Source organism: Vanellus vanellus (genome assembly GCF_965231255.1).
Source record: "Vanellus vanellus genome assembly, chromosome: 1".
Classification (NCBI taxonomy): domain Eukaryota; kingdom Metazoa; phylum Chordata; class Aves; order Charadriiformes; family Charadriidae; genus Vanellus; species Vanellus vanellus.
In genome coordinates, this window is record NC_138905.1 from 14,492,520 (window position 1) to 14,506,308 (window position 13,789).

Below are 13,789 nucleotides of genomic sequence, written 5' to 3' on the forward strand. Positions count from 1 at the left end.
TCAGTGTTTTTCTTCTCAATGGGAAGGATAATTTTAAATTGAGCAGAGGATGTAATGTACACTCATCAGCGGTCCAACTGGCAACCTATGGTTTGTGGCTTCATTGTTAGGACAATGCAGCTCAGAAGAATTTGTTTGGATAATGTCTGAATTTATTTCTCTTCCAAACTTTATCTTGTACTTTTCAAAATGACAAATACTGCAGATTTAAAAGTTAAAGCTGCCTTGGTCTGACATGGTTTTAATGTCTACAGTGTAGCTTGAAATTTCATGGCTGATGTGGGAAATCAAAGTTTTACTGAAGCCCTCCTGGGAAATCTGTGCCAGTACAACCAGACTCTTCAGGTATCAGTCAGCCACATGCAGTGTAATCAGCTGAAAGTTATATGTGGGAAAGATTTGGAAAATGATTTTGGCATTGCACATATAAACCTGGGCACAACACATCAGTTACCTAAAGCTCATCTGAACAGAATAAAGGAGTTGAAATTAAACAGTTTGATGAAGCACCTGCCCAGAAGCTGTCTGCCCCAAAGTGATGGAAGAGAAGTGAAGGACAGGTACTCAGCATAGGTGCAAAGAATTAAATGTTTCATTTTGTCTTTGTCTCCACAAAAATTCTCTCTATTCCATATTACTGGTGTAAAACTAGAAAAAAATAATCTTGAACTGTGGTCTTTTTCACCGGTGGCATCCAGGTCATGATTAAAACACTTTAAGTTTAGTATTCATTTTCATTTAGCCACAGAATATTGTACACAGTACATTAAGTAAGCATAGTTTTAAAGGCAAAACAGCTCTTTAAAATAGATATTAAAGACAGGTGAAAAGTGATGAGATGAAGACAATCTGTGATGCTCCATAAGAAGCTCTTTTAAGGAGAGAAAATCACATTATGGGTTCACAAAGTCCTTTGTCATCCACAAATTGCCTCCAGCTGAACAAGGGTAGCATTAAAGGTGGGGGCTCCACCTCACTTTCCACTTTTTTACTCTCCAGCTCTCTCATGTACATGGTTAGGGGTATGCTCTTCTGCTGGAATACCAAATGTTTTCTTTGTTCTGGGAGTCACGCAGCTGGAATATGTTTCTGGATTTTGTAAAAGACAGAGGAATGTCCCTGGCATGACAACAATTAACTAAAAAATCTTCAGAAATGAGAATGCAGCGGCCACATTTTTGTATAAATATGTAGCTGTTAGTTGGTTTCTATCGCGTATATAATTAGACCTGCGGAGGCGCAGGAACACAATACCCATAGGTGCCCTCAGAACAATCACTCTCTCTCAAAGCACTGCCAACTAATTGGTACTTCTGGGAATGATATCACAGCCAATGTCAGCCAATCTGCACTGCTCCAAACTGCTCTGGGATCCCCAGAGTTACCATGTTTTCAAGGCCGGTACTTTCAGGAATACTGAAAAGCCGCATGGATGCAGCTGCTTTTGTAAAGCTGCGTTGACCGAGAATATTGACGTGATGGCCAAACGCTCATGCCAGCCCCAGCTCTGCTTCCGTCAAAGGCAGGAGACGTTTATGTCTTTTTACATCGCATCAGACCTACTTTGCTAAATAATTCCTAAGTGTATTAATATATTTTAATTAAGTCGATTACCTGAAAGAAACTTTCTGCATGTTACGGAGTAATAATTAATCTAAAAGACAAAACATTTTATAAACAGAGGTGAACTACCAAGCCGATGTAAGGCAACTGTATTATAATGCTCCATAAGGATAGCTCATTGTAAGCCAGAATTACAGTCTTCCCCCTGGCTGCTTCAGGGACTCTATTGTCTGTTACATTGAGTTAAATCACAATGTCGTAATCTGACTGAAGACAGTTTATTTATATAATGCTATTTTATTTGTGTCAAGATGAACATTTTAAAAAAAGAGAAAAAAGTAAGTGTTAGCATCCTTATCAATACTTGAATGCATTTCAGCAAGTGGCTGTAAATAGTCTGTAAATGCTCCAGAGGCATTTGGGTCAAAACTTTGCCTGTGTACGAACATTTTGGAGAAGTGATGAATTAACGTACATCATTAAAATTTTATTTTAAAAGTGTTCTGGCATCCTTTCAGTATACTCAATACACTTGCTGTAATAAGGTCTAAGAAGCAATCTGAAACCAAATGTTGACGATTGCAATCAAATAAAGTGACTGTTCCAGATACAGACCATTATAAAACACTCAAAAATCACCTTTGCTCAAAACATACGTATGTAAACAAACGCCTCTTTTCTAAATGAAGCCAGATACTGAAAAGAACAACCCCCCTCTTCAACAAAAATAAAAATAAAAATCTCCTTCCTCAGTTTTCCCCAATTTTATGGATAAATATTTCAGATTTACAGATTCTGAGGCAGAAACAGAGGCCTAATAGACAATTAAAGGCAATTCAGCGAAAATGGGCAAGGGGATGACACGCTGTAAAATGATTTATAGCATATTTACCATAGTTCTATTAATGAAAAAGCAGTTGTCAGACTTTTCTCAAGAGGATGGTGTCAGTGCTACTGCAAACTCTGCTCATAGAAAGTCATGAGTTAGAAAATGAGAACCAAATGGACTCACAGCTGGGAAAAGCCAACAATAATTAATTTAACTAGCAGCTATTTGTACAGAGTTTGTATAAGTTTAAAAATTTCCCTTGAGAGAAACAAGGTCAGTGAAGGATAGAGTTCATGTCTTCCAGTGATAATGAAAAATACTTATACATAAATAGTAAGGAAATATTGCAAAGGCTTTGATTCTTTATTTGATGCATGGAAAGTTCAACATTTCCACTATGACTGAGCACTACAAATCCTAGCCAATATATGGGATGGAGAATTTAGCTCAGCTTTTATTATTTTGATTCTTATTTAGAGTCACAGGAGGAAAACAGAGGAGCCTCTGCTATCTTAAAGAACCTACCCCCCTCCCCGTGATAAACTGGTCTTACAAGAACAGAGGGAAAACAATGTCATTAAAGGGCTTTCATTCCCACTCTTTGATGAAGAAGATGCAAACGGTTTGAGCCCTAACATGTTGTTTCATTTTAATGAGCAGCGAGTACCTTCCTTGTCCTTATTAAAGTGGTTAATGGTGCTTCTACTGCCTCATTATCACCGCTAGAACACATTCGGTGTTGTTCTTACTGCTAAGCCAACTCCTTTTAGTTTGACAGATGATCAGAAAGTCAAATCAGATTGCTCAGAGATACTTGTTAATAAAATTCCAGCAGTGTTTCTCTGAGTGCCCACGGGGACGCTAAAATTATTTATATTTTCTTGAGGTTTTCTATAATTACTGTGATTGTACTTTCTCCAAATAAATATATCTATGCCAATTAAAGCCATACTGAGTTTATATGTTGATCGGACTAGCACGGAACTTATTTAGTTTTAATCAAAACATAGAGATTAAATTGAGCTTCCCTTGCATTAATTCCCAATGTTACACTTGTGTACTCCAGAATTTAATTTTTGTGAAGCAGGTTAACGTTTTACTAAAAAAGCTTATCTTTACATAATCCTAACAGAATTCTTTTCCTTTGTTTTTCACTTCTTTTTCTTTTCTTTCCTTTTTTTTTTTTTTTTTAGCTTTGGCACAGGTGATGTTTTATTTCTTTTGTTTCTAAATACATAGCCCATTTTAGGCATAATTGCAATATGTCATAATGCTGATCACGGTGTAAATGACTAAATGTATATAATACCAGACAAAATAACTACAAATTCTACCAACATTCTGCTGACTTTCCATTTTGGAGTGTATGTACATGGCTATGTACACAGATCTGAACACCACTTACAAAATATTCAGAGTCTGTATTTAACAGATTGTTTCATCACCTGTATACCCATTTTAACCTGACTGGATTTTAAGTGACGATTATGATATTTTTTTAAATTGGTTCTATTAGGATATTCTTTAAATATTTTGTGGGGAAATAATGCTACATTCAAAGTTACCATCAAAATAATTCTCTGTCCAATGAGGTGTAAAAACTTACTGCTAATTGCAATTAGATTAGTGACTGTATTTTTGTCCATAATGTGAGGATGAGACACAATTACTCTGAATAGCTGCCAGAAAGACTCATTTGCAGAAACCATTTGGTTCCTAGGAGGATGAATAGACAAAGGAAACAAAAGCAGAACAGAAACGAATATGTGCTTCTCACCAAAGAGTCCAGTCATGACCGCAGTAGGGCTGGACGTTTCCCAGGTAGAATCCCAGAGACTGCGTGACTTCAACTAGGTTGGTGAAGTCCAGACTGATGCTATTGAAAAGCACAGAAGTCATGATGATTTCATCGATTGCCCACACATCTTCGCCTTGAGAAGAGTGATACGGTTGCCACCACCTGAACTGAATGCCAATCTGTCTTGCATCTTCAGGCAGCTCCACTGAAATTATCCTGGAAAACAAAACAATTATTTTATTGAAAGTTTTGCTGTTTGTATTAATTCCATGGGGATGTATTTTATGGTTATTTTTTCCTACTGGCTCTAAAAATCATGGATTAAATTCAGCCCACAAATACCTTAGCGTCTACTGGTATAGCTTCTACCAGTGACAGGAACAGGGGAATTGCTAGTTCTTTGGTAGTCAACGTATTTATTGAAAGGTAGCCATGTGCAAAACCCACCAATTTTGTAAACTTTGCTGCTACTTTGGAACTCTCTGTAAATTTTACGGTTGCTTTGAAACCCAGCTGTAGGCCAGGGGCTTAGACTGCCAAAAGGATGATCAGCTGACAAGGAGTTACAAATTCCAGCTCCACTTTCTCAGACTCAGTGGATTTTATCCTGATCTGAAGAGATGCATCTTCTTAAGATCTGTACTTGTTTCTGCCCAGCACTGACGTCACGCCTGTGTTGCTCTTGTCCTAGAAGAACCCATCGCTATAAATTGCCACATTCAAGCGGAAAAGGTTCATCTTTGTCAGACTGTGATTATGTGTAGTCTCTTATGGCACACACTTTTCTTCTCTAGTTGCATAGAGATGCAACTAGAGGTGAGTCTCAGGCGCTTCTCCTGGTATGCAAGGTCACCTGATTTGTCATGGCAGCTATGTCAACAAACCTATAATTGACAAACTGCAAAGAAAATTAAGAGTAATATCTAATTTCCAGGAGCAATTATCGTACACAGCAGCAGGGAGCTTGCATTAATTGCCACAGCAACAACACCTTCTTGAAAGCTCCATAAATCACCAGGACCATGGTGCCCCACGCAACGCACGTGAGCTGTGAAGCAGACTGGCAACAGGGACATTTGTCTCCATCGGTGTACAATTACTTGCTGGCAAAAGGGGTTTTGGCAAGCTCATCATGTAGCTGATACTTTTCTTTCTCTTTTAGAGGAAATGTGGATGAAATGACAAATCAGGTAAACTGGAAACGTCATTTTATACCTGAGCACCAATTTTTTTCCAGATGTAAGGCTTTCTAAGCTGCCCGTTGTTGTAATCTTTTGTTCTGTGCTTATGCAACAGTCACGAGCCTTTGGCACTCTTAGTGCAAACCCACACTTCTAAAAGTGACTTGCTAGACTGTTCTTGTAAAGAATAAATTTGTAATGCTGCTGTTTAATGTCACATTGAATTTAAGGAAGAATACCTTAATCTGTTAGCAAGAAAAAATCAAACGGCTTGGCTAAACAGGTGGGAAGCGCTCGAAAAGTCCTGGCTGGTATTTCTAGGAGCTGCTTTCTGCCAGTTGTAGGCTGGAGAGAGCAGTGTCGAGGGACAGCCAGAGGTGATGGCTGCCACGTCCCCATGGCAAGGGACCAGCGGCGCACACACTTTACGTATGCCAGATATGTTTCTTTTGCCTCTCAAATAAACATGCTTGAACGACTTCACACCCTTCTAAGAGAAAGACCAAGCCCCATTGCTCTCTGGCACTTAGTGAATAAACTACAAGGACTCCCCTTCTACCAAGGGTTCCTAATAAGCAGCAACTCCACAGCTTTTTAGGTCAATTTTTAAAGGCACAAATGACACTAAATCACTAGTGATGCAAAAGGAACCAAAGATTTTATCTCCCGTGGTTCAGTAGGGTGAACCCGAGGAAAGCCGGTACCCGGGCTAGGAGGAGCACTGTGACCAGCGTATGCTGTGAAGCACTTGGCACTTGTGCGAACTAATGCTCTGGGATAATCCTGGGTATATTTGGCTGCGGGTGACTGTCTCTGATGCCTGCATCTTCCCTTTCACTCTTAACTCTCATAAGCTTGCTCATGTGGACACTAATTCTCACTGACAGTAATTTACAGAAAATCCTAAATCATGACATACACCACTGATACACCCATCAGATGTTAAAATATTTAACACATGCTAAAATAAATTTCTCATCCCAGGGGATTAAGCAAACACAATTTAAAAACGTTGGTGTAAACCACTGTATAGGGCACATATGTTAGTATGCAGAACCTGACTACATCTCCAGTTATGACAGCTTCTCCGTCTGGCTTTGATTTGTTGGAGATAGATGGAGAGGGAGGGTGATTCTTGCTAATGACTTTTCTGCTGCAGAGAAGAAAAGTGTTCCTACTAACATTACCAGCTACCATTAGATTTCTTAAAAACCAGCTGGGAGACCTTTGCTCTGATCTCATTCTTTCAAGCTATGCGCATACCTAATATTGAAAAGCCACCGCTGTTCTGCTCAGAAGAAAAATGCAGCTGTCAAATGTTAGCAGATTAAATGCACCTTTTCAGTAGAACATTAAATGTGTAATTATTTTTTGTATGACTGAAGATTAATTAAATTTCTGGATACAGATTGATTGCCAAACTTCGCAGCAGTCCATCTATGTTACCAAAAATGCTGATATTTTCAGACAACATAATATGAAAAGGTGAAGCTTTCTTCATGTTCTTCATCATAATTACTGCCAGCATTATCTTCAGGTTTGTATGTCTGTCATTTTTCTATCTACCTAGAGTGGACTATAAAAATCCCATGGCAAATCCTTTCTAACCTGTGTAAGTTGTGCCGGTCATAACAACAGAAATAGTGTTTCACACTTAAACTCAAAAAGCGAAAAAAAAGTCTCTGGAATCAATATAATTTGCTACATTTATATCTTAAACTTCATTAAAATCAGTCACCATAATGTGTATTTTCCTTTTTGTTATAAAAATTTCATAGTGCTATATATTAAAAACCTTTAGGGAAATATAATTCCTACAGCTGTAATCTTGAATCTAAGAATTAGAAACAGGGCCATATAAAATATATATGTGACTATAATAAAGAATGGGAAAGGAAATTTTGAAGAAAGCCTATGAGTATTCCAGTTTGTAGCATCTTTCCTTTGCAAACATTTAAAACTTCAGAAATTAAAGTCTACATGCAGTATACTTCTACCAAACACAGTCATTCCTCTCTGATTTTTGAGAGGATTTCTCATAGTTCCCAGGAAATGTCACAAGTTTTGTGTTTTTTTTTTTTTTTTTTCATTAGAATATTCTTAATCACATTCTGTATATTGCAATTTTGTAGTTATTAACAAGATGAGGAAATCCAATATTTTTTTTAAATGCGCTGATCTGAGCTCAATAAATATAAATAATGAAAGTTATAAGTAGCTAAAGTGACTTGCAGACTACGTACAGTCCCAGCCCTGGGGTTGACTCGGGCACTATCCTGGAACTGGGTGGAAGGGTAGAGAAGAGGACACGGGGCAATACCCCGTGCAAAGCCCCCCGTGGGCAGGAATGGACCAGCTGGGATGGGACCTGCAAGGCCACTGTTGGCTCTGCCTCCCGTGTGCCCCCTCACAGAGCATCTCCTTTCACTGGGATTTATCGGATCTGCTGCAGCACCCTGTGAAGGTGGATGCTTCCAGGTCCGAGTGGGTTTGCACAGAGCCAGCCCAGATTGTTCTGGGCTTGCGGTACAGGTGTGCTCATGGAGACTCCTGATTTTGCATTGCTTTATTATAATTGGTGGATGGTGTCACAAACGAAACAGTAAAGAATACCTTCTCTAAGTACATCAGATACATTCCTCGCTAATCTGACACCAAACATAGCTGCTGCTCGGTGAGATGAGTTCTTTGTTTGGCTTCTTTGTGATTTGCACAATTCCCAGGCACAGTCACTGGCAGGACCTCCTGGGCCACTGAGTCCCACCCACAGGCACAGGCACAAAGTTGTGTAATCCCCGTCATAACAGCAGCAGGTGGAATTCCCCTGGTGGCTGAGGGACATCCTTACGGTCAGACTTTGTTTCAGTTGTCCTGTGCTGCCCGCAAACTCCTAATCCCAGAGGATGGTGTAGTAAAAGTATCTATGGCTTCAAAGCTACAAATAATTTATGTTAGTTTATCTTTACAAGTGGCTGCTTCCATGGGAAGAGATGTGCCCCTATTTCCCACAAGTATATTTCTACCCCTCATTCCGCGCTGTCTCAGCTTGTTCTGTCACATCACCTGAGACTCGGATGCTGTTAAATCCACGTGTTCATTTTTATAGAAGCAGGCAAAAATGGGAAGTGACCAGAACAGCTGCAAAATCTTAAGGAAAAGCAGTAACTTTCAGTGTGCAATAAAAGATCTTTACTCCACTCACTCCGGCACCACGTGGGCAGATGTACGTACTCTCCGCATTGCAGTGACTACCGCTACCAGCATTATCTGCACGTAGATAACACTCCTGGTAATATTTATGCATATACCTTGGCTCGTGGTAGTTGAGATAAGAATAGTGTTCCAGTAGTTTCCAGGTAATGCCGTTGTCGTAGGAGTAGTGCAGCAGCACTCCTTCCCCGGGCTGGTCGGGTGCTTTGCAGGTACTCAGCACTGACTTGCTGCCCAGGCGGAGTGTGAACTGCAGGAACCTGGATCAGAATTACACAAGGATTTACAGGGTACCATTTGCATAGTGTGATGGTTGGGTTGGTTTTTTTTTGGTTTTTTTTTTTTTTGTTTTTTTTTTTTTTTTTCCTAACCAGGTTGTTTTCAGATCTTCTCAATCTAGACAAATTTTGATAAATATCAGTTATGGGGTTTTGTACATGCAATTTGTTTTTACTGTCAAGTAATGCAATGTGGCACACAGTTAAAAAACGCCAATCATTACAGCATTTAATTATTTATTAGGCACTGAAGGGGAGGGAGAGATAGTGAATGGATCTAATCAGCTGCCACAAGCTGTCAAATAAACACAACCTTATAAATAATTAACTAGCACTTGGCTTTGACGCTCAGGTTTGATATTAACATTTCATATTTTCCACCCAAGCTGTACAATAACTTCCCTCCAGTCTGTTTTGGGCTCTGTTGTTTACAAAGCAGGAGGAAAAAAGACAAGGCTATGAAATCACCATCAAAATATGGAACTAGGAGTTTTTTTAAAACTTTTCTTCCTGCTACAACAATCGACTTAACAATACACAAGGCCGTAGCTGGAAGGGGAGGGGTTCCCCAGCTTCTTTGCCTCACATTACTGCTCTTCCCCCTCTCACCTGGACTGGGAGCTGTCAAGGAAGGAGGTAATAAGCTGGCGCCTCCCATCCTTGTTGAAGACCAGGGCCTTGCCGCTGGCCAGGACCCCGCAGCCGAAGCTGACCTCAGCTCCCCGGATGGAGTAAAAATTGTGGTAGGAAGAGAGGCGGGAGCTGGCGAAGCTCTCCGAGATGAACACGGGGAAGGTCTGTGACGCCATCTCGCACGCCGGCCCTGAGAAGCCGGGGTCGCACCTGCGGGTAAGGAAGAGTGAACAGTGTAATTAATGACCCATCTTCTCCTGTGGGTGGTTGGCAATCCAACACAGTGGCTGCAGTTGTTCATGAACCGAAGATGCTTACAAAGTCCCTCTCAAATCTAAGGACCAAGAACCTCTTTAAACTTCATTTAGGTATTACATAGCCAATGACTTTCTTTTAGCTTGTACTTACTTTTCTGATCAAAAAAAATTACAGTTATGAACTACCCACCAATCTACGCATAACGCACAATACAGAAATATTTTTATTCATTTTTGGAACAAAAATACTGCCAACATAAGTTACAGTTGTTCATTTGTAAAATGATTAATTTGCTTTTATCTGTAGCATATCAGATGTGATTACAAGAAACTGAGTAACAGAACAGAATGTCCCGTGCGTCATGCTCTTGTTAATAATACCTGAAAGTAGTTACACCAATATTTTGAATGTGCTTACTGGGTTTGAATAAGTACCTTTCCCTTTTAGGCTGGAACCTGTTTAAAAAGCCAGACTTTCAGAAAGAAGCGGAGTGCTGACCTTCTCTCCTTGAGGTCTGTTAGGCTATGGGATATTAGAACTATGAAAATTGTGATTTAATTTAATTTAATGTAAGAGTGATACAGTCCCAAATCACCTCTAAAACCAGTATAAAGCATGCATCACTGACATTTCAGTGTGCTCTGTAGCACGTTTTAAGATGATCTGGAACTTAGACGCTCTCCCAAAAGACAATTATAGAAAAAAAATCAAATATGCTGCTGTTTAGAAAGATTGATCTTTAGGTCTCCAGTGAACTTTATGCATTCCGGGAGCTATGCTAGTTTTACATTTGGTCACCTCAAAAAGCAAGGGCCGAAATGAAAATCACTTCAACTTTCCGATCATCAAGTGAACTATGTGACAGAAATCAAATACAAGTACTGAATTATAACTCTTACTTGCAGCCATTTCTAGTACACTGTCCTCGCCCTGAGCAGAATTTGAGGCAAGATGGACCAATATAAACTGCAGAGAAAAGAAATCAGTTAAATGAAGGGTTATGTTATGTGATAAACAGAATATAATGAATACAAGAATGTATACACATCTGATCATACGGTTATTGTATTTATCTTAATCCCGCTAGCTGCAAGAGGTCTACAAAAGCATAAAATGCATTTGGTTGTATCCTTCTGTAGAACATAATGGAATTATGCTCTGTGTCATGGATAGCCAGCAATAATTTATTATTTAATGGGTAATGTTTATCTGTGGCTTGAGACCCTAGTGATGTTTTAATCGATGTACCTGATCTTCTAAGATCGTGAAAGAGATTAGATGATCTGCTATGCATTGGCCATTTTCTTGCCTTCCATTTTCTTCGTCTTATTTTGGAGATGTAATGCAATATTTGTACATTCTAATAGTGGCCTTGTAGATTTTTTAAATGTGTTGCTGCTTCTCTCACTGAAATCCTCATACTTGTAACTTCACCAGACTTACTGGAATTTGAACTTGCCCTCATATGTCGTAAGTAACTACTAAATATCATACACTTTAACTGATTCTTTCCAGTGCAATAAACCTCCAAATCATATGCATTCAAAAATACTCTAGACTTGTTTTACTCTTTTACTTCCTCTTCCTCCAGTGACTCCTAATCAACACTGTTGATATTTTGTGAAAAATATGAAGGATGGAAAGATAAGCAAATCTCAGTATAATCTACATCTCATTGCACTACTGTAAAGAAAAGCATTAATCTGGGTCTAGCCCAAAGTGTTAACCTGAGGGCAGTGTTCTTTCAATACAATATGATAAATAGGCTTTAACCATGAGCAGTGTCATCTTTTCTGTTGAAGAATGCCTGTTACTTGGAGTCATTCACTTGCACTGTGACTTTTGGAATGTCATAGAAATAGCCACCAATTTGAAATCATCTATAACAACCAATACTTATTCTTAGTTTTGCGATGCTGCCCATCACAGCAGTGTGTCAGTACTCCCTGACAGATGCACTCTAAATCCCTGTTAGCTGCTCCCTGTAACTAACTTCCCATCAGACTTCATGCGATTTCTAGATTTTCTCACCTTTCAGGGTGCAAAAATTCTATTCTGTCTGTTTGATTTATTTGTCTCTCTCGAGGTCTTTTTGAGGGGGTGGTAAAAGTGGAAGGGTTAAAGATGTAATGATGCCGTTCAAAATGAAAAAAGCTTTATGAAAATTGGCGGTTTTCCAGTGTTTCTAAAAGATGGCCAGCTTCCAGATTTCATTTAAAGCTTAATTCACATAAGAAACGGTTGTGAAGCTAAAAGTCAGAGTGCTGAATCCTTGAAAATCTTCCTCTCTCCAAGAATTTGAGTAGCTTGCCAATATTTCTAAGGCTTTCCCTACTATGCCAAAGTGCAAAGCTTCAGTTCCGCTAGTTTCGAACAAAGGAGGCATGCAAAACCTCATAGATACGTTCATCTTTAAGATTTGAGTCCCATGTCATGTTTCTACACCTCAAACAAATATCAGAGCAGGCAGTTTTTAGGCAGATGGTTGGTAAAATTGCTTTTGAGATGGTAGAGTGTAGCACACAGCATCCTTTGATGAAATGGTCTTTAGTTGTACAAGCAAAGGTAGTGTAGATATATATGAATTGTTCACCAATTTTCAAAATCTTGTTGTTTTCTGTTGTAAAGAATTTATATCTGTGCATTGATTTATCTTGCTCTTATTTCTGTGAACTTCTGTGAGCATCTCCAACACTTACAGTCTCCATTTTGTTAGGTAGCGATTCATCCTTGCAGATATTCACACACATCTTATGTATATATACCTAAATTTTCCCTTCTTTTAAACTTTCTTTTTGATATAAATCATCATCTCCAGAGACAAGCATGAATGCTCTATCTAGAACGTCAAAATTATGCTAAATCCCATTGATGTGCTTAAGAGAAAAATTTTCATTAGTTTTTGTGAAAAACTTTCATTTGTAGCATTACATTATCAAGGCAGCTTCAAGGATTTTATTTTCAAAACTAGACAGTAATCTATTTTAAGAATTTTGCAAAACGTAACTATTTACCATTCCCAGGCTCTATATCAAACCTTATTAGGAATCATTACAAAATTTCATGGGCTACTGCATATCACTATAAATCTTTAAATGACATACTTCACAGATCTAACAAAACAAATTCTGGATGTAGTCTACTTAGTTCCAAAACATTTAAGGCTAATAAGCAAATTTGCACTTTCTCATAGTTAGCCCTTTCAATCATGCTTATTTCTGCATTTTATACCATGTATCTATTTTACCCTGAGTTCCTCAATACTTTTTCTGTGCTTTGAAATATTTCCTTTCAAGACTGGCCTTAGTAATCCTCTGCACTAAGTTTTCTAATTATATGAGTCAATATAAGTGCCTCCCAGTTCTTCTCATCCATTTAAACAAGCGGTAGGTGGAAAATAATTTCTAAAGAGAAAAATAGTTCCCTGAAACAGATGGTACTTTCCCCATGAAGATGCTGTAAACAATGTAAAAGTTTTGTCAGTGTTTGGTAGCAACATTGCTTTATGAAGGTTTTCTATCTCCAGAAGGAAAAATATGTCCCAGATGCTGTAACTGTTCCTTAGGCTGGCACAGTAAATGTCCTTAGTGTAGTACCTATTTACCTAATTAGGACTAAGCAGTCAGAGGAAATGTTATATTAAGCCCTTGCCACCAATATCTTTTCCTGGAAAGCATTCAATTAAAAAAAAAAAAAGAAAGGGTAATCTACTAGGCTATTGTCTTTTCAAATGACAGAATTCCCCTCTAGCTTCAAAACGCACTTGGTACCAAGTGGAGGAATTTAACAAACTGAAAATCCTTTGACCTGTGATTCTGGAAATTACGTTTACTTGGAGCAGCATATAGAAATTTACTCTTCTGATGTATCGCGATCATGGATAAGAATACTAACTATTATCGATTGCCCACATATTTCCAAGGATTGGTCCCGTCTGCCTCCATCGAATCCTGGTGTCACTTGTTAATGCCGCATTGGGAAGGGGAATAGTTATTCGGTTCCACCTGAAATACATGTAACACAAATACTAACATTTTAC

General features: G+C 38.7%; 1 protein-coding gene across 1 annotated transcript in view; it reads right to left on the reverse strand.

Annotated features, from left to right (window-relative positions):
- The window catches only part of RELN (reelin), a gene marked incomplete at its 5' end in the record, with an annotated part of 296,306 nt that overhangs the window by 91,385 nt on the left and 191,132 nt on the right, over positions 1–13,789 (reverse strand). The window contains 5 exons of the mRNA XM_082479306.1: positions 4,170–4,406; positions 8,680–8,841; positions 9,469–9,702; positions 10,650–10,716; positions 13,645–13,754. Of these exons, the coding sequence (XP_082335432.1) occupies positions 4,170–4,406; positions 8,680–8,841; positions 9,469–9,702; positions 10,650–10,716; positions 13,645–13,754 (810 nt within the window). The remainder of the gene's footprint in view (positions 1–4,169; positions 4,407–8,679; positions 8,842–9,468; positions 9,703–10,649; positions 10,717–13,644; positions 13,755–13,789) is intronic.